General features: G+C 37.7%; 1 protein-coding gene across 2 annotated transcripts in view; it reads left to right on the top strand.

Annotated features, from left to right (window-relative positions):
• AMMECR1 (AMMECR nuclear protein 1) overlaps positions 1-21,759 on the top strand; it is a 232,220-nt gene that overhangs the window by 198,237 nt on the left and 12,224 nt on the right. For both annotated transcript variants that reach the window (XM_038588072.1, XM_038588071.1), the window contains one exon: positions 11,177-11,291. In XM_038588072.1, the coding sequence (XP_038444000.1) occupies positions 11,177-11,291 (115 nt within the window). The remainder of the gene's footprint in view (positions 1-11,176; positions 11,292-21,759) is intronic.

Here is a 21,759-nt window from a genome sequence, read left to right as displayed (position 1 = left end):
CGGACCCCAGGATTACACCCTGAGCCGAAAGCAGACACTCAACTGCTGAGCCACCCAGGCATCCCTTTAATAAGTCTTTTATACATACCCATATATTATTTTTTAATCTTTTCTTATATCCTCATGGCTCTTGACATGATAAAAAGCATATGGTAGGTACTTAATATATTTTGAAAATGAAGGAAAATCAAATTAAGGCTCCTCAAAAAGACCATACCTGGAAGAGTAACCATTATCCCTTGAGATGGCCTCATTTAATTCCTAGAGAAGATAACTTGTTTAGATTCCCCTGTATCAATGTTGAAGAGTCATTCTTATTCTTGGGGTTCCCTTTCTTTTCCCCAAGCTATGATATAGGGACAGTTCTGTAGACATAAACTTACAGTGAAAGTTCTTTGACATCCACTACTTATTGAACATAGTGTATACGAGGTAATTATGCAGGTATTATTTTATTTACTCGTCACAGTAGCTCTGTAGTATTATCACCCCCATTTTATAGATGATGAAATTAAGGCTTATAAGGTTAAGAGACTTGCACAGATGTCACACAGCTAGTAATCAATGGAGCCAGGATCCACATGCAGGTATATCTGACTCCAGGATACAAGGTCTTGACTATTACATGAAAATAGAAATGCAACATACCAAAGTCTATGAAATGCAGCAAAAGCAGTTCTAAGAGGGAAGTTTATGGCTGTACAGGGCTACATCAAAAATATATAAGAAGTCTCAAAGTAAATAATTTAATTACACCTAAAAGAACTAGAAAAAGAAAAACAAAGGAAGCCCAAAGTCAGTAGAAGGAAGGAAATAATAAAGATCAGAGCAGAAATAAATGAAACAGACAAAGAGACAATAAGAAAGGTCAGTGAAACTAAGAGGTGCTTCTTTGAAAAATCAAAATTGGAAAACTTTTAGCTGGACTCACCAAGAAAAAAAAAGAGCTCAGATAAATAAAATCAGAAGCAAAAGAGGAATTACAACATACCACAGAAATACAAAGGACCCCAAGAGACTGCTATAAACAAGTATATACCAATAAGCTGGACGATCTAGAAGAAATGGATCAATTCCTAGAAATGTATAATCTTCTAGGGTGGAATCATGAAAAACTAGGACATCTGAATAGACAGATTCCTAGATTACAAGTAAGGAGATCAAACCAGTAATCAAAACCCTCCCAACAAATCAAGTGTAGGACCAGGCAGCTTCACTGGTGAATTCTACCAAACATTCAAAGAAAATTTAATATCTGACCTCCTCAGACTCTTCCAGAAATTGAAAAGGAAGAAATGTTTCCAAACTCATTTTATGAGGCCAGGATTACCCCGATACCAAAACAAGACAAGGACACCCCAAAAAAGAATTCCAGGCTAATATCCCTGATGAACATGATGAACATAGGTATAAAAAATCCTTAACAAAATATTAGCAAACTGACTATAGCAGTATGTTGAAATAATCCTATACCATAATCAAGTGGGATTTATTCCAGTTCAACATCTGCAAATCAGTATAATACACCACATTAACAGGGTGAAAGATGAAAAACATGATTATCTCAAAAGATGCAGAAAAAGCATTTGACAAAGTTTAGCATCCATTTATAATAAAGCCTCAACAAAACGGGCATAGAGGAAGCATACCCTCAATGTAATAAAGTCCGTATCTGACAGACCTCAGCTAATATAATACTCAATGGTGAAAAGCTGAAAGCTTTCCCTCTAAGATCAGGAACAAGTCAAGGATGCCTACTCTACCCATTTTTATCAACACAGTATTGGAAATCCTAGCTACAGCAATTCAACAAGAGAAAGAAATAAAAGGCATACAAATTGGAAAGGAATAAGTAAAGCTGTCACTATTTGCAGATAACATGATACTGTATATAGAAAATCCAAAAGATTCCACAACAAAAACAGAAGTAAGAAGTGAATTCCATGAAGTTGCAGAATACAAACTTAATATGCAAAAATTGGTTCTGTTTCTGTACACTCATAACAAGCTATCAGAAAGATAAATCAAGGGGATCCCTGGGTGGCTCAGTGGTTTAGTGCCTGCCTTTGGCCCAGGGCCTGATTCTGGAGTCCCAGGATCGATTCCCACATCAGGCTCCCTGCATGGAGCCTGCTTCTTGCTCTGCCTGTGTCTCTGCTTCTCTCTCTCTCTGTGTCTCTCATGAATAAATAAATAAAATCTTTAAAAAACACCAATCTCATTTATGATCATATCAAAAAGAATAAAATACTTAGGAATAAATTTAACCAAGGAGGTGAAAGACCTGTGCACTAAAAACCATAAAACATTAATGAAAGAAGTTGAAAAAGACACAAAGAAGGAGTGCTCATAGATTGGAAGATTTAATGTTGTTAAAATGCCCATACAAGCCAAAGCAATCTTCAGATTCAATGCAATTCTTATCAAACTTCCAATGGCATTTTTCACAGAACTAGAATCATTCTAAAGTTTATATGAAACTACAGAAAACCCTGAGTAGCCAAAATAGTTTTGAGGAAGAAAAACAAAGCCAGAGGTATCACGCTCCGAGATTTCAAACTATACCACAAAGTCATAGTAATTAAAACAGTATGGTGTTAGCATAAAAACAGACACAAAGATCAATGGAACAGAATAGAGAACCCAGAAATAAACTCGTGCATGTATGGTAATCTATGACAAAGGAGGCAAGAATATACAATGGGGAAAGGACAGTGTCTTCAATAAATGGCGTTGGGGAAACATGACAGTCACATGCAAAAGGATGAAACTGGACCAATATCTTATACCATTTATGGAAATTAATTCAAAATAAATTAAAGACTTGAATATAAGACCTGAAACCATGAAACTTCTAGAAGAAAACATAGGTGGTAAGCTCTCTAACATCAGTCTTAGTGATGGGGTTTGTTTTTTGGCTCTGACTCCAAAAGCAAGGGAAGCAAAGGCAAAAATAAACAAATGGGACTATATCAAAAGCTCCTGCACAGCAAAAGAAAGCATCAACAAAACAAAAAGGCAACCTACTGAACGGGGAAAGAAATTTGCAAACCATATATCTGATAAAGGGTTAATATCCAAAATATATAAAGAACTTGATACAACACAATACAACCACAAATGTCCTTTTAAGGAATGAACGGAGGATATGAATATACATTTTCCCAAAGAAGGTGTACACATGACCAAAAGACATGAAAAGATGCCCTAGGGCAGCCCCGGTGGCTCAGCGGTTTAGTGCCGCCTTCAGCCTGGGGCATGATCCTGGAGACTCGGGATCGAGTCCTGCGTCGGGCGCCCTGCATGGAACCTGCTTCACTCTCTGCCTCTCTCTCTCTCTCTCTCTCTGTGTCTGTTATGGGTAAATGAATAAAAATCTTAAAAAAAAAAAAAGAAAAGAAAAGATGCCCTGCATCACTAATCATCGGGGGGATGCAAATTACAACCATAATGAGATATCACCTTACACCTATCAGAATGGCTCTTATCAAAAAAACATTTTAAAAGCCAAGAAATAATATATGTTGGTGAAGATGTGTAGCAAAAGGAACCCTTGGGCACTGTTGATGGGAATGTACATTGGTGTAGACATTATGGAAAGCAGTATGGAAGTTCCTCAAATATTTAAAAGTAGTTACCATGTGATCCAGCAATTCTACTACTGGGTATCTTTCATTTTTTTAAAGATTTTATTTATTTATTTATTTATTTATTTATTTATTTATTTATTTATGAGAGACACAGAGACAGAGACATAGGCAGAGGGAGAAGCAGGCTTACTGCAGGGAGCCCAATGGAAGACTTGATACTAGAACCCTGGGATCACTCTCCAAGTTGAGGACAGACACTCAACCAGTGAGCTACCCAGGCATCCCTCTACTACTGGATACCTATCTGAAGAAAATAGAAACACTAATTCAAAAAGATATATGCACCCCTATGTTCATTGCAACACTATTTACAATAGCCAAGATAGGGAAACATCCTAAGTAAGTATCTATCAATGGATGAATAAATTAGGAAGATGTCACACACACACACACACACACACACACACACACACGAATACTACTCAACCATAAAAAGAACAAAATCTTAAAAAGAATGAAATCTTACCATTTGTGCGACATGAATGAACCTTAGGGGTATAGTGCTATGAGAGAGAAATACAAATACCGTATGATTTCATATATCTGGAGTCTAAGAAACAAAATGAAAACAAACAAAACAAAACACAGAATCATAGAAACAGAGAACATTTTGGTGGTTACCAGAGGGGAGTGGGGGGTTGAGCAAGGGTGAAATGGGTGAAGAGGATCCAGAAGCGCAAATTTCCGGTTAGAAAATGAGTTGCGGGATGTAACATACAGCAAGGGGCATATAGTAAATAATATTGTAGTAACTTTGTATAGTGACAGATGTTAACTAGATTGACTATGGTGATCATTGCAGTGTTTACAAATGTCAAATCACTATGTTGTACACCTTAAACTAATATTATATTGCCTGTCAACTATACTTCAATAAAAAAAGATGAACCAGGGTCATAAAGAGAAAATTAAATTATGTTCATTATACTCAGTAGCTTTTCATCCAAAAAAATAAAACAAAAACTGTTCCTAGTAGTTCATTTCTAAAAGCAAGATAGAATAAATCAAGAAAAATCTGCAGACAGAGCATTATGTGGACATTATTTGGAGGGAAATGAGGAACACCTGCCATCCACACTAAACACATAGCCATCTGTTTCTTTGTGCATCTTGTATTTTCCAGTCTTAATTGTGCTCCATTAAAGCAGACCCACAACCCATTCTCCCAATTTAAAGGCAAGGTAAGAACTTGCCTGGTGAAGACACAGATTCTTGACAATATTGCTATGGTCATCACAGTGTGCAGCCCAGGGAGTATTCTTCCCTCCTGGTGGGCAGCTGTAACGCTCTCTGAGAATAAAGGCTTTTAAGAGCTTGAGATTAGAGCAATTCAAGAAGTTGAAGCTAGTCAGAGGGCAGTGGACAAGAACACTCTAAAGCCTAATCCCAGAGGATAGGAGCCAAATAGTACATATGAAAATCTGCAGGACCTACTGCACTTTTGCTCCCCCTCCCTCCTAACCTTTACTCTTCCTTGCTTTCTCTTTTTGTCTTTTTGTGAGTGTGTCTCTATTTTTCCCCTTTTTCTTTTTGCCTCCCACTTGCTTTTCTCATTTCTTGTTTTCTCTTCCTCTCCATCTTTTATTTCTTCATATTTGTGCCCTTCCTCTTTTTCTGTCCCCTGCTCTCTTTCCCTTCCTTTTGTTCCATGCCTTAGTTCTTTTTTTTAAAAAAGATTTTATTTATTTATTCATGAGAGACAGAAAGAGAGAGGCAGAGACATAGGCAGAGGGAGAAGCAGGCTCCCCATGGGGAGCCTGATGCGGGACTCGATCCCAGGACCTGAGCCAAAGCAAGACACTCAACCACTGAGCCACCCAGGCGTCCCTCCATGCTTTAGTTCTTTCCTCCAGTCCCCATAAACTCCCCATCATATTGCACATTTTGAAATATATATTAAAATCAGTACATTTTAATGTTTATATGCATCCAGCACTGAGTAGGTTGTATTTATTACTCTAAGGGGGAAAAACATCCCCCAATTATGGAACATTTTAAATCTGGCTTACAATTGAAAATTTCCTTCTGGATCACTGCCCTCACTCACCAAAATAGGGTCCTCTTCTTCCTTTCTTAACCTAATGTAGTCATGTCCTTTGTTGCTCTTCTCTACCCTTGTGTTTGATAAATGGTCACTGTTTTGCATTCTGTTTTATACTCCCCTTTTTTTTCATAATGGGAAGCTAAAATCACTACTTAATGTGAAGGAGAGGTTACGGATAATTTTTCAGATTTGGGTTTAGGATTCTAGCATTCTAAGTTTCTGGAATTCAGACATGCCATGTGTACATTCTGTTCCAGAATCTCTGATGATGGATGGCAGAGTTTCCAGATGATTGAAACCTCTCATGAAAAACACTGTTTTTTTAAACTTTAGATTCATGGATGCTGGATTTGCTTTTCTTCACCTATCTAAACTGGGATTTTTTTAAAAAAAGATTTTATCTTCTGATTTAGAGAGAGTATGCAGGAAGGGGGAGGAACAGAGGGAGAGAGAGAGAGAAGGAGAGAATCTCAAGCCGACTATGCCCTGATCGGGAGCCCATTGCAGAGCTTGATCCCAGGTCCCTGCGATCATGACCTAAGCCAAAATCAAGAGTTGGACACTTAATCAACTGAACCACCCAGATGTCCCCCAAAAAGGGATTTTTAATTTTGGTTTTAATTGTTGCTTTGTCCTGAAAAATGGTGGCCTATAACCTGAAGCCCTTCTCAGTTTGGTAACTTTCCACTGGTTAACTGATTAAAGTCATCCACGTTTTAGAAAGTGAAGAAATGAAGGAATGAGTGAGTAAATGGCAAAGCAGCTAGGTTCACTTACATCATTGCTGTTCCATGCTATATCATTTATGATGAGCCTTATAAGAGCTAAAGTTTCGTCTGTTTTCAGCTGGGTTTTTTTTTTAATAGTTTCCAGGCATTGTCACCAATTTTGATTCTTTGATAGCTAAAGTCCTAATTCCCTTTTTTAAATGTTCATTTTCATTAAAGAGCTACTTAACATTAGATATTAACTTTGACAGATGTTAATGTTGCTTTTCAATTAGGTAAAATATATTCTTGGTGAGGTGCCAATTTGAATTGAATATATTTGAATTTGGTATGTGAATTAAACTGTTGTTTAAACCTTACCCATCCATCACATGGGTGAGGGAGCAGCTGGCTGCTTTTGTATGTAAGTAGGTCCCCCCAGTCTTATTTATTTATTTATTTATTTATTTATTTATTTATTTATTTATATTATTTTTTAGAAGGGGGAGGGGCAAAGGGAGAGGGAGGGAGAGAATCCCTAGCAGACTCCCCAGTGAGTACAAAGCCCCACACAGGAGGGCTTGATCCTACGGCCCTGAGATCATGAAGCTCGTGAACTGAGCCGAAATGAAGACTCAGACACTCAGCTGATTGAGCCACCCAGGCGCCCCCACCCTTCAGCAATATTTAAACATTAGAACATGGTTTCCTATTGTAGGAAAGAGAACGTCATATAAATTTAATACAAGATCTCCTTGTTTGTCAGTTTCTTAGGCTGCCTAGAATTTAAATTGCCAGATACCACGTTGGTATAAAATGTTTTCCATGGATAATATTAATATTTTAAAATCCTTTCTGCTCCTGTAGATTTTCCTTAGACAGATAGTCTAGTCTATCTTTACCCTTTGGCTACTAATGAATGCTATTAAGTTATTATCCATCTTCTTTAGGCAGAGGCACTACAGGTATGAGATCAGAATTGCCAAGTAAGGCAAGCATTTACTTTTAAAATTAAAAAAAAAAGACAAATCCATTCAAAGGTGACAACAAAAGTGTGATCCTAGAAGGTCTTTTGGGCTTGAGTCAAAGAATAGAGAATTGGTGTTGTATCCCCACCTGTGTCACTAACTTGCTGGGTCATCTTGACCAAGTCACTTCCCAACTCTGGATGGCATAGCCCCTCCAAAGTTTCAGCTTCCACATTGCAGATTCTATATGCTAAAGAGAGCAGGGCCAAGGGAGGCTGAATCCTCTTGTTTTTTTTTTTTTATCAGCTATGCATAACAACCTAACAGCTCTGGAGGTCAGTCTCTAGCTGTATTTTTTGTCTATTTTATAATCCCTGAAATACTTGCTAGGCTTTCCTTGCTAGTTCTTTCCCCCTAGGAATTTGCATTTAGAAATACTGAGGGCTTCCTACCTTTTGGAATTTTTCTATGCTCATGAATTTAATGAAAAGTTAGAGTTACCAAAAAATGCCCGAAATAAAAATCTTGTTTGAATGACTTTCTGTAAAATCAGACTGTTTCCATCATGACTAATGTACCTTCACTATTTCAGTTTTGAAGTTAATACATTTGAGTCCTGGTATGGCGAGGCAGGATTGTCAGTTTCTCCTATTAACCATGTTAATATTCTCCCACTTATTCATTGTTCTAACCTTTTTTTTTTTTTTAAAGCCCAGAATGATTGAACAACAAGGCTCTGTATCATGAGAGTTACATTTTAGGTACTTGAAAATTTCATTGATTTGAAATAGTGTGAATTGCACTAAGCTAAAATTTACCTTTCCTTGGTTTGCTAGGGAAAAAAGTAAACAAAATACCTTTCCTCCAAACATTGAGAAATTAACTGTCTGGCAACTTCAGGATGTGTATTGTTTTAATGTAAAAGTGAGAGAGAGGTTTTTATAAATCTCTTCATTAAAGGAAGTTTAGCACTATAATTTAAAAGGCAGACATGGGATCCCTGGGTGGCGCAGCGGTTTGGCGCCTGCCTTTGGCCCAGGGCGCGATCCTGGAGACCCGGGATCGAATCCCACATCGGGCTCCCGGTGCATGGAGCCTGCTTCTCCCTCTGCCTGTGTCTCTGCCTCTCTCTCTCTCTGTGACTATCATGAATAAATAAATAAAATCTTAAAAAAAAAAAATAAAAAATAAAAAAATAAAAGGCAGACAATATCAAAGGTTGGAAAAAATATCAAGGGTTGGTAAGGATGTGGAGAAATTGGAACTCGCTCACACATTGCTGGTGGCAACGTAGAATGGTACAGCCACTGTGGGAAATAGTTTATCAGTTCCTTAAAAAGTTAAACATAGAATTACCAAATGACCCAGCAATTCAGCTTTTAGGTATCTACCCAAGAGAAATGAATACATATGTCCACACAGAAACTCATACATGCATGAATATAGCTGCATTATTTATAGTAGTCCCAAAGTGGAAACAACTCAAATGTTTCTCAACAGATCAACAGATCACAAAATGTGATAGAGCCACACCATTGAAATATTAGGCAGTTGAAAAGATGAAGTATTGATACATGCTACAGCATGGATGAAACCTCCAAAACATTATGCTCAAAGTCAGTGTAGCCATATTTGTAGGACTACACTGCTATGAAATATCCAGAATAGGCAAATCCATAGACCGAGAGTAATGCTTGTGAGGAGCTGGAAGGAGGGAAAAATGGAGACTGGCTGTTAATGGGTATGGGGCTTCTTTTTGGTGTGACAAAATGTTTTAAAATTAGAATGATGGTGATGGTTGTGTAACTCTGTGAATATGCTAAAAAACATTAAATTGTATATGTTAATGGGTGAATTTTATTGGTGTGTCAACTACATCTCCATAAGCTATTATATATCAAAAACATTAGTGACTATATTATCCTAATTACTTGAAAATGGAAAAGTGTGTGCAAATTACATTTTTGCCAGAGGCTGGAAGGAAGGAGGAGCCGGCGTTAGTATTGGATGGATACTATGTTTCAGTTGTGCAATATGCTAAGAGTTCTGGAGATGGATGGTGGTGAGCCATCAATGAACTTAATTACACAGAACTGTACCCTTAAAAATAGTTATTTTACCACAATAAAAATCTATAATCCAAAAAAATTATATTTTATGTTATTCCAATGTATATAAGGCTTTTACCCCCTCTCTCTTTTTTTCTTTTTAGCAAGAAGACTGAAAGTGTGATTGGCCTTTTGGTTTTTGTGGATGGGATTCTTCTGTTTTAGAATTTCTATTCAATATGTGTGTTTGTTAGGAAAGGGAGTGTTGGTTATACACACACATATATGTCTTTATCTTGGCTTTGAATGAGAATTTGAAAATGCTTTTTAAAACTTTATTTGCCAATAGGAAAATAAAAGAGGCCAAACTGTAGTAAAATTTATATTGTTAAATCATAAAATGGGCAAATGCTGTTCTCAGAGTATGAATTGTCACAGATGTCCTGATTTTCTTGGTTAATCTTGGCTCCTGGTATGGGAAAAAATTTATACTTTATATATAGAACATATCTTTCTATAAGCATTTTCCTTTGCAGAGTAGAATAGAATGAGCACCAAAATGCATTGAAAGTACTCACATAGGTGTTCTATTTGTACAATACAATAGGTGAGTTTTAGAATGCAAAGGAAGGGATGGAAAAATGAAAAAAAGAAAAAAGAAAATCAGCAATGAGGGAGTCACTGAAAAAGGAATTGAATGATTTCTAAAGGCCATGGAACTTTGTTATAACCCAGGCAGTTTGTAGGCTCTAAAGTTTGTAACTTCTAAGGATTAATCTGTGAAAACATTTTCTAAGCCTGGCTGCTGTATAGGACATTTGAATTTGAAGATTGATGGTGCAAATGCCAGTAGTGCCATTAGTATAAAGTGTAATCAGAGGTATGTTTGTTTTTCTTGACCAGGAAGTGTTTTCTTTTAAAAGTACAAGAAATGTACTGTGCCTGTGTGAGTGTGTGTGTCTATGTATTTTCTGTCTGTTCTTCCATTGCAGGAAGAATTATGGTCTTCCAACATCTTTGTCCTTTATAGTAGGGGTTTTTCTAGAATTTGGCACTGTAGTATATTTCCCTTGATTACAGGATCCAATCAGAGTTGTACTCAGAAATCCATTGATGTGATTAATGGTCTCCTAATCATACTTTTATTTCTAGATTAGCCCAATTTCCTGTACTTTCACAATTTTTGAGTCATATATTGAATTATCCTTTATGGGGGGCCTGAAATATTTGTATTTTTAGTCTGTAATTTGCATGATTATTTAAATTTTCTTTGATTTCTTTTGCTTGAAGAAAATGAAATTTTGGTCTTTTTTGAACTCTGAGTGCTGTTCTATGGTAAAAGGCCAACCTGGTATGAACTTTTTTTTAAAACTATATACATTTTTTTCCATCGGCCCTAGGTCTAGAAGTCTTTGCATAAATGTCCACTAGCCTAGGTTTTATTCTTCTCAAAAGTAAAGTATTCTCAGATTCTCCAAGTAACAGGGAAGTAGACCAGGAAATGACTGTACAGGAAGTGTAATTGATCATTCGTGCTTTACATTTGATCACAGGATTGGCTAATAAACAGTCTATTGAATGAAATAAATTGACTTCTAAAATCTCTGGGGCCCTTGAATACATTTGCAGATTATTAACGCCTTTGTCACCTTACTGATTTTTTAAAAATCTCCTACCTTTTTCAAATGATTGTCTGCATTTGAAAGGGGGACTTTTTCATACCAAGTAGTTGCTTTAATATTTGCTTTGTTTTCCACAGTGCCCTTAAAGATAGCCGTTTCCCCCCAATGACAAGGGATGAGCTGCCACGGCTGTTCTGCTCAGTGTCTCTTCTCACTAACTTTGAAGATGTCTGTGATTATTTGGACTGGGAGGTAAGAGTATAGACATTTTTGAAAGAGAAATGAAGGTAACTCCTGCGTAAATGTTAAAAATTAGATCCAGGAAGCAACTCTTTCAGCCCATTCTCTATTGTAGTGCAGGTGAGGAGAGTAAGGTGGAGAAATAAACCTCACAGCTGATCAATGAGATAACAGTGAAGGAGGTTTTTTCTGTTTTTGTTTTTGTTTTTAAGGCAAAGTGCCATGTGTCATTTTTGTCCTTAAACTGAATTTGCTGTTTATTTTTATCCTATTACTTTAGCACAGCCCCTCATAAAAGCTGTTAATAAGTAGTAAGAAGGACTGATCGGAATTTATTCCTTCTATTTCCATTCTGATGTACTTCAGTGTAACTGCCACCCAGCAATTGGGTGTTGTGAGGACACATCTCAGAAGCAAGGAGCCAAAAAGTTAGGATAATACACCAGTAGGGGAAATCAGACTGTGGATACAGATCAGAGTGTTTGTTAACTGCAGTTAAATCTTGTTCACTCATTCTTGGCTACCTTATTTTGTGTACTTAACCATGCTAACAAATAATATTAAGGTTATATCATGATGATCTCTGAACATTGTCATGATTGAAGTAGCCTAGATTTGTCATATTTTTTATTCATTAGTATGTGGGGTTGGGTTTTTAAGGAAGTTCAAAGGTTCTCACCATGATTTTGTTTTGGTCATTGTGAGGAGATAGCTGAGCGTGTGTTTATGAAATTTCACACATAATAGTGCATATGTCACTGAATGCCTACTGTATTTGAGGCACTGTGCCACATATACAAAAGTCCTAAGATTTGCTCTCCACCATGAACCATCCTTCAGTCCTAAGATTTGCTCTCCACCATGAATCATCCTTCAGTCTAATAGCAGAGAAAAGAAGTATACTCAAAGCATAAAGAAAAAAGTACAAGAATGAAACAATGGGGATTCAGTGATGCACTTAGCATCTCTCACATAAACACTCATAAGTAACATGACTGGATCTTTATGGTATAACATGTTTTAATTCTATTGACTTTTTAGAATGACTACCTCCCATGTAACTGAGATATTTTGCCTTGTGGACAGACTACCATCTTGATGATTAATTGGACTTGAATTTTATTTTTGGAGTTACTCAGATTCCTTGTGAGACTTTGGACAACTTATTCTGCTGCCAGTTAGCTTTCCACATACAGAATAAGACATTTATAAAGTTCTTAACCTTCATTGGAAAAAAAATCTCTACAATATAAATTACTGTTGTTAGGCCAGAGCTTTAAAAAACATTCTATAGAGAGTAGGATAAAAGATTTCCTCCTGAGTTTTGTAGTATGTCACGGTTTTTTGGAGTATTCTCAGAATACATAGGCATTCAGGGTTTTTTTAAGGGGAAAAATAAAATTAATTAAGTGTTGATCCTACTGAAGTTGGGTTGTGTAAAAACCTTCACAGAATTAAAATTTCCTGATTGTTTTCTATAAGTTCATTGTTCACCTATTTGAATTTTTCTTAAAGTGAAGTCTATCAGTATCATAGAAACATTCCTCAGTATTTTAGTTTTAAATGATCCCAAATTATATCCCTTATTAACAAGTATTCAAATTTGAGTGGTTCTTTTTATGTTTTGAGGCTTCTTCTCTAGCTAGAATTTTATTTCTGCTTTCTGTATTGCAGGGTGCCATGTGTGTGATGGGGGTAGAGTGGGGGGGGGCATAACAGGTGGAAAGGCCTGAAATCTAGGGATGACCAAGCTACAAAAACATGCCTACTCTAACTTGCCACCACTGAGTTGGAAGTACAGTTGTGGTGTGTGTGGGCTTGCACATGTGTAGCTGCATGCATGTGTGGCATGTACATGAAAGTATATTTAAAAAATATGTATGCATGTATTTGGAGGGAAAGAAAAATGGGAGAATCCAATAGTAGTTAAATAAATATGAGCAAGCACAGAGTACACCATCATCTACCCCACTTCAAGCACTGTCTATAGCTAAAATTAACCCTCATACCTTGTATATTACATATTTAATACATTCCCGAGGCTTAAATATTGATGTCTATTTAATGATGCTTTCTGGCTAAAGTAACAACAACAAAAAAATACATGTATTTTTGTACTTTTAACATACAAGTATTTGAAAGTGAATTAGATACTGCCAGAATGGCTATGCTAAGAGGGAAAGACTGTCCTTTTCAGTTAGTTCTTCATAGTTGGAAGTATCTGGCATAAGAAAAATTTGTTCCCAAAGAGTAAGAGTAAAAATTGGATTTTTTAAATACAAAGAATATGATTTGGGCTTTAAAAAGATATACCATAGTTAATGATTACAAACGGAATGGTATTATTGTGGGGATGATATCATAAGGGTCATCCTTAATATTTCTGAAAAAGCATTGGTTACTTGAAACACAGAATGCCAAAGTAGAATTAAAAGCATTTTTTAAAAAGTGTATGTCAAGGAATTTCCACTCCTAGGTATAGACCCCAAAGAAATGAAATCAGATGTCGAAACAAAAATTTGTACACAAATGTTTATAGCAGCACTATTCATAATAGCCAAAAGATAGAAATGACCCAAATGCCTCTCAACAGATAAATGGAGAAAACCAAATTTGGGATATCCATACAATGGAATATTGTGCAACCATGAAAAGAAATGAAGTGGTGACACATGGATGAGCCTTGAAAACATTATGCTAAGTGAAAGAAGCCAGGCACAAAAGGCCATATACTGTATGATTCTGTTTATGTGAAAATATGGCGAATGAGCACATCCACAGAGATAGACAGTGTGTTCGTGGTGGCCAGGGGCCTGAGGGAGGGACTGAATGAGAAGTGACTGCTTTTAATGGGTACAGGATTTCCACTCGAGGTGATAAAAATGTTATGGAACTGGATGTTGTACAACATTGCAAATGTACTTGATGCCACTCAATTGTATACTTTAAAATGGTTAAAATGGTAAATTTTATATGCGTATTTTACCACAATAAAAGGCATATATGCATATATATATATATATATATTTAAACCTATTGTCTATAATAGTATAGTGCTAATTTGTTGAAGAAGAAAACTTTGAAAATTCAAAAAATATTTCAAAAGGCAAGCCATTTGTAATTACACCATTCTGAGATAACTACTGTTAATGTTTTGGGAATATTCTTTAAAGTATTTTTCTGTGTCTTTGTATCAATGAATATATATATTTGTTCATGTAACTGAGATCATATTGAATATACAGTCATTATTAAAAAGGATTGTGGGAAAGTCTTTGCTTATGGTTTATCTTTCTAAGTTAATGATTCATGTTGCAAATTTCCTTTACAAGGGGGTCCATCTATATTATGAAAGGATACATTTCACTTTGAGAAATTTCAGATTGTCAAAATAGGTACAACTTTTCTTCCAATAATGAAATATCCTATTCACCATAAGTATCTAAATTTAACTTGAAATGCACAGTGCTGCTGTATAAATTGATGCCACAGGGAGGAAACAGAAGACGATGACAGAATTTTAATAGAGAATTTTTAAGTCCGAGATCAGTAATGAGTATGTTTTATATAAGCAGAAGCCTCTCTCATAGGGCTTTTCTGACAGAAGTACAGTTTGAGAGTTGACCCCCACTGGTGAAACGTGTTACTGCAATAGAATTCCTAATAAAAGGGGCAAAAATGCCCAGATCAAAGCAGAAGAGGACAAAGTCTAGAGGTGAGTAACTTTGGTAACAGGAGAGACATCCCCGTGGTCATGAAGGTGAGGGATATGACCAGTGGTCATAGCCACCTAATTTTCAAATGATCGGTGAATAAGTGAACTGTCACAGGGCTGGCTACTGTCTCTTCTCTTCAAGGTTTTTAACTGAACCTGTTTGGGACCTCTCTTTTGGTAACATGTCTCTAATTTTATAATGGAAGTTAGTAGGAAGGTAGGATTTACAGCAATCAGACTTTGTTTTAGAGGCTAGAATGCTTCTCTTTGAAAATGTGAGGAATGTTTGATAAATGGTTTCACAATAATTAGTTTCATTCAATTCAGTGTTGAATTGGCAGAATGATCAGTAATGCCTCCATGTTATAGTCCCTCGACATAATAATGATAGCATGTAAAATGAGTGTCTATGGGTAGCCTATCAAGGACTCTGGGTGGTGTCTAAAAACAGCAAAACCATCCACAGAGACCATAAAGACAAATTAGAACACTGGCCCCACCCACCCTTCTAAGAATTGCTTATCACCCCATCATGATCCACTTCTCATCTTGATAGGTATGAGAAGGATGAAGAGTTGAATGATTTGGGGGGAAAAATCCGTTAACTGATAAATTGAAATATCTACCTGCAGGGCTAAAATGGATGTTCCATGAGGGATATTGCTCCCCCAGGATGACCTCTGAAGTGACCTGCCTTGCGTTTGAACACAAAAACTTATTACTGTTGCTGTGTTCTTCAACTGACAGCATTCTCTTAATTCCATATGACAGAGTGATGGCGGACATGGTCTTCAGAAGGAAAGAAAAGCTCATGCAGCATGTTGGAGTCCTCTAAAATAATATATAGGCCAGAACTTGTGTAGTTACCCTATTTGGGAGCCATGTTTGTTTTTCAGTATCTGAAAGGATATAAAACTAAAGACATTACAACAGCTGGAGTGTGACTTGAGGGGTGCTTCTAGGTGTGGTACCTCACAGCTGCTCATTTTCAAGATATAAATGAGCAAGCTTTTTGCTTGTCAAAAAACTTGTGTAGGACTGGAACTGTCTACATCCCCTGGAGGGGACCTGTGGGGTAGGGTCATGGGCATAGTCCAACCAGTGATCCTGCAGGAGCTTGTATCGCAGCAGTTTGCTGACAGAAGACAAAGTATTTTCTAAGTTGTAGTCAGGCATCTTTTACTTCTGTGCCTTAGAGACAAGATCATTTTGAAGGTATGAGGAAGAAATATTTTCTGTATTCTCCAGTAGACCATTAGGTCATATTTCAATAGGTCAGGTACATTTTCACGAGCCATAAAGCCCTCTTAGTGATATCTAGCTCCCTGGGTCACTAATACCTCAACTGTGCATACAGCTGTCACTTGGGTAATGCATCGTGGCTATTCCTTTTTAGCACCCAACACTTACATGAAATCAACCCATGCTGGGTGGGGCTGGCCAATATAATTCTGGGATGATGTTAGAAACCCACCCCTTGGACAATAGAGTTACACCCCCAAGCCCCTAGTCTCACTCTGTCCCTAAAGTACCAAAGCATCTGTCATTGTGCCTGAGCTTGTTAGACTCCTGGTACTCAGAGTGCTGCACTTAGCTTTAAAAAGCACACCTTTTGAGTGAGCACGGCTCCATTTCTGACGTGTTTGGTTACAGTTAATAATAGTGCATTTTTGTAATAACCTTCATGAGCATAAACAGATGAGATGAGTACATTGGCCATGGTCATTATCTCTCATAGATTTTAGAAGGTCACGATCTCCCTCTCTCACCCCTTAAAGGTTTATATTTTTCTAGCTCCTCTCAATGCACCACTGAAAACAGAGTTTCCATCTCAGACACAGATGTTTAGCATGACTCACAAGCGAAGTGACTTCTCGTCATATATGTTCTGTCCAGCCCCCCTTCATTATTTTTTCCTCTAATATACACCATGCTTTGCTTCCCCTCTTACTTAGGAGTCCCACCTTTAGGGCATCTGGGTGGCTCAGCTGGTAAAGGTCTGCCTTTGGCTCAGGTCACGAGCCCGGGGTCCTGGAATCGAGCCCTCTTTTGGGCTCTCCTGGGAACTCTGCTTCTCCATCTTCCTCTGCCACTCCTCACCATTCATGCGCTCTCTCTCTTCTCTGTCTCTCATTCGCTCTCGCTTTCACCCCTCTCTAAAATAAATGAATACAATCTTAAAAAAAAATACCCACCTTTGAAAAAATTCATATATATGTATATGGAAGGCACTTTGTATATCTAAGAAAATGCTTTTCATGGTATTTTCTCAAGGACCTTGAGATTTTCGTATAAGATGTCACTATCATTAAGATGTCATTAGTCTTTGTCCTGATGCTGTACTTAGAAACATTTTTTTCAAGTGCTGTGGAACCTTGAGGAAGGGAATACTTCAAGCTTCCTGACCATCTAGTAAGAATTTGCTGTGAATCAACACTTCAGTGTATTAGAAGCCTAGTGAGGTAGCAAGCCGAACAAAGTGAAGTAACTTCTAGAAGGTGATTTAACACAAGGAAGTTTCCATTAGCCATCGATACTGTTGGTGAAATGGGCTTTGCACAGTCTGTCCTCAGGCCTCCTCCAGTTGCTTCCTGCTTTGCTCCCAATGTGTTGTGTGGTGGGAGGAGGGAGGCATTTCCTTGCTTCTTCCCCCAAATCGCCAGACCCTTCCAGCCCTTTCACTAGGAGTTGTATTATAGTGCGCTCTTTCCTGGATCCCTCGTTCCTTCTCAGGATGCTGGAAAAGTTGTACAAGACCTGTGGTTTTTCTGGAGGCTGACTCAGTGTGATGCTGTGACTCCTCCTTTTTAAAATGGCTCCTGTTTCATTTTACTTCCAGAGAACGAATTACTACTAGCCATCGAGAAGGTATTAAGAGGTCCCTAACTTTTAAAATGGCAAGGTGGCAACAAGGGTGAGAAACAGTCCAGTTTTTTAAATTGGACATTCTAGATTCCTTTTCCAACAAAGAATTTTTCTTCTCTTCTGGAAGAAAAAATATTATAAACAGCAAATGCCTTGTTTTATTCCTGCATCATCCCCTGTTTTAAGGCAATGTTACAGGTATAAATCTAAATTAAGTAATTAGGGAGGGACTATTGACTTGACAAAGATATTTTGCTTCACAGGACTTGATGGCTTTTTTACTGCCTTCCTGGTGACTTCAAGATTAATCCACTTACATAAATTCAACACATATGAAACCTTTTAGGAACAAATCTCTTATAGGTGGAGTAAAAACCATATTGAGCCAGATATTCCATGTACAGTTTAACCTGTATAAGATACTTCTGTATCTTATCAGACAAACAACATTATTTCACCTTGAGTACATTTGCCAAGAGGTGTTTCTCTTCCCCAGCCATTGAAAAGCAAGTGGATTCATGTGTCCAGGTTTCAAGAAAATTTCTTAACTTGAGTTTCTTTGTGAATTCACTCTCTTCCTCATCCCCTTAAAAAAATGGTAGGAATGCATTTTTCTAACTTCTGATGAAAAGCAGGCTTTTTAGTTAAAGGTCACCTGTGTTGCCTGAACTTTCTTTGGAAAGCTTCAGGATGTTCAACTTTTAAGGAATGCTCATTATAATTAATCATTACAGAGAATCGAGGTTTTTTTTCCTCCCCCCTTAATTGCACACTGAGCTGTCACTTGTTCTCCACAAAACCTGAACAGTTTCTTTCCTTGCATATGATATATAAACACGTTTGGCTTCATAGCTTTTCAAAGCACCTTGTCATTAGCCATGCTTTATTTAAAATCTTAACTAATTCTTTAAAAGTTCATGGGGGTGATTATTAGCTAGTTCAGGTATTGTAGAGCTGTATGTCTCCTTAGTTAAAATAAAAGTTATCAGATTGTTCGGTGGCCTTTGTGAAATAAATTGGCAAGCTTGTGTTCCTGATAGACAAGATGTCTGAGTCTCCTACATGAATTAAAATTGGCACTAATTGGTCCTTTGGTAAGCTCTGCAAAAGCCAAGAATTGGTCCATGGAGATGGAACTAATTTTGAAAGCTAAAGGTGACTCATTTGCAGGGATTTCAGAGAAGAGTAGTACATATGCATTTTGGTCAAGGAGGCCTTTGCGGTTGTTTTCACAAAATAACAATAGAAAAGAATCACTTCCACTGATGTAGACGACGAAGCCTAGTTTTCAGAGTAGACTAGAGTAAAAGGTTACTTGTGCCCAATTGATGGCTTCCCTCTCAGTTACCTTTTTGGTTTATTTTGCTAATATTCCTTCTGTTTCTAGAAGCATCTCTCTCAAAGGAGATTTGAAAGTGAAGACAGGGCATCCCTGGTGGCGCAGCGGTTTAGCGCCGTCTGCAGCCCAGGGCATGATCCTGGAGACCCTGGATCGAGTCCCACGTCAGGCTCTCTGTATGATGCCTGCTTCTCCCTCTGCCTGTGTCTTTGCCTCTCTGTCTCTCTATGAATAAAAAAATAAAATCTTTAAAAAAAAAGAAAAGAAAGTGAAGACAGCTGCAGATAGATAATGGATTAAAAAGAGCCTAACAGGACAGTCCTGGTTGGTTCAGGTTATTTCTTTTAAGATTTTATTTATTTATACATGAAAGACATGGAGAGAGAGAGAGAGAGAGAGAGAGAGAGAGGCAGAGACACAGGCAGAGGGAGAAACAGGCTCCATGCAGGAAGCCCAATGTGGGACTCAATTCTGGGTCTCCAGGATCAGGCCCTGGGCTGAAGGCGGCGCTAAACCACTGAGCCACCTGGGCTGCCTGGTTCAGGTTATTTTTTAAGGCACTGAGGCAAGAGTAGTTTCTAGGTGGTCCTAGGATAGCAGGCCATCTTTATTTTCCCCTTTATACTTTTCTAAAGAGATTTTCTTTGCAGTAATATGCACATACTATTTTTCTAAACAGGAAAAAATTATGTACGTTATGATGGTTGAGGTTGACAGAAATAAAAATTACTGAGTGCAAAAAATGATTTGTAAGAATGCTATTTTTTAAACGTATTATTTAGCCAGATTCTGAAGTGTTAAGTGCTAACAATTGTTAAGTGTTCATTGTTAATCAGATGGGCACCTTCTAAACTTCAGACTTCCTTCTAAAATTGGTGGGTGGGTTGAGGTAATGCAAATTCACAACTCTGAGAATTCGATGGGCAGATCTGGATATGTAGTCTACTTTTTTTTTTTTTTGGTAGGATTGGGTTTGGGGGAAGTGATTCATTAGGATCTGTACAAATTGTCATCAGCCTTTATGATTAAAATTTTAATTTTTTCTTGCCCTAGTGAGAATTATTCAAGAGGATAAACTTGGAGTAGGCCCAAGTTTGGAATCTTTTCCTCTTATGGTGAATTTGTTTTCACTGGGAGAAGGAAGAGTCATCTTCAGAAGGCTGAGTGGGGAGTGGGCAGAAGGCTCTGTGGGGCTATGAGGGACAGAGTGGAATGTCTTGCATTGTGGCTTTTGGGCTTTTCAGAGAAATACCACATATGGCTTTTTCCTCCCAAGAATATAAGAAACTCCAGACTCTGGGTCAGACCCATGGGCTGTCCAATGCGGTGTTTGTTTCTGTCCGTGGTACCATGGGCTGTTTTGTGAAAGAGCATGTGTGTCTTCTATGATGCCAGCCTCTAAAGGTTAGAGGGTGTGCCAAATATCCTGAGCTCCTCTCATTAGGAACAGAGTCCTTTTATTCAGTTCAATGGAACTGGCATATTGAGCCGGGCAGGTCAATCGTATGTGAATGACCAGTGACTGGCTTTGTTAATTGCAAAGCATATTTTGCCAAATGATATCGCAACAAAGACATGTCAAACCACTTTGGATTCCTTGACTCTTGACACTCTCTCTCTGAGAGAGAATATATATATATATATTTATATATTATATATCATATATATATTTATATTTATTCAAGGTGTACCCACTAAATATCAGTGGAGTGAGCTAGGGTCATACTGTTTACAAGGAACCCAACATTTGGTTACTGGGAAAGCCTGGGGCTGACTGTGGCATTTGCTAAGACAGGATGAACCAGAGGAGGTAATTGGTTTTATTGGCCAGGATGTGATCAGGGGCATATTTCATTTTAAGGGTCAGGACTGTGGAGGTAATTGTGGATCCAAATGGTCTAAGGCTTGCGTGGAGCCCTCTTGACCTAGCCAGAGCACGTTTTATGCTCGTTGCCACTTTTAGCCAGATGACTCCTTTTCAAGTTTGAGCCTATCCAGGTGGTTGGCTTGTTGATCAGGCTTGCAAGTAACAGGGGTGCCTTTGGTCATGCTGCTAGTGGATTATAGGACTAACACTTGCCTTACAGACAGACTAAGGGATGTCAGTCTTTGTGCAGTTGTAAGGAGCAAAATGGGGACCTGTATTATAATGAGGGTGGGAGGGGTGCGTTTTTAATGCGCCTGTGTTGAGAGTCACTGCATTAGAGGATAATAGTTGTAAATGAAGTCACATTTCTAACAAGGGACCAGATAATGAGGAAAAATGAAATCTACAGACAGTCTAGAAGCTTCATTTTCACCATTATTTATAATCTCCTACCAAACCTTTTACCATGTAGCAAAATTGATTAATTTGCGTGTATCTCTCTGTGATAGAGAAATGGAAAGCGGAAAGAGGATGGGGCCAGGTGGGGGCAGGGATGCATAATCCCCAAACTGAATAATCAACTCCAGAATAATCAAGATCTATTTTAGGGTCCAAACATTAATCTTGATGTTGAATCATTCTGGGCAATGTTAAAAACAAAAGATGGTATAATAGCATTAATAAAAAGCACTCG

The sequence above is a fragment of the Canis lupus genome, chromosome X (assembly GCF_011100685.1).
Source record: "Canis lupus familiaris isolate Mischka breed German Shepherd chromosome X, alternate assembly UU_Cfam_GSD_1.0, whole genome shotgun sequence".
NCBI lineage: Eukaryota > Metazoa > Chordata > Mammalia > Carnivora > Canidae > Canis > Canis lupus.
The sequence above is the reverse complement of the archived record's forward strand: the minus strand, read 5'-3'. Positions and strand labels throughout refer to the sequence as shown.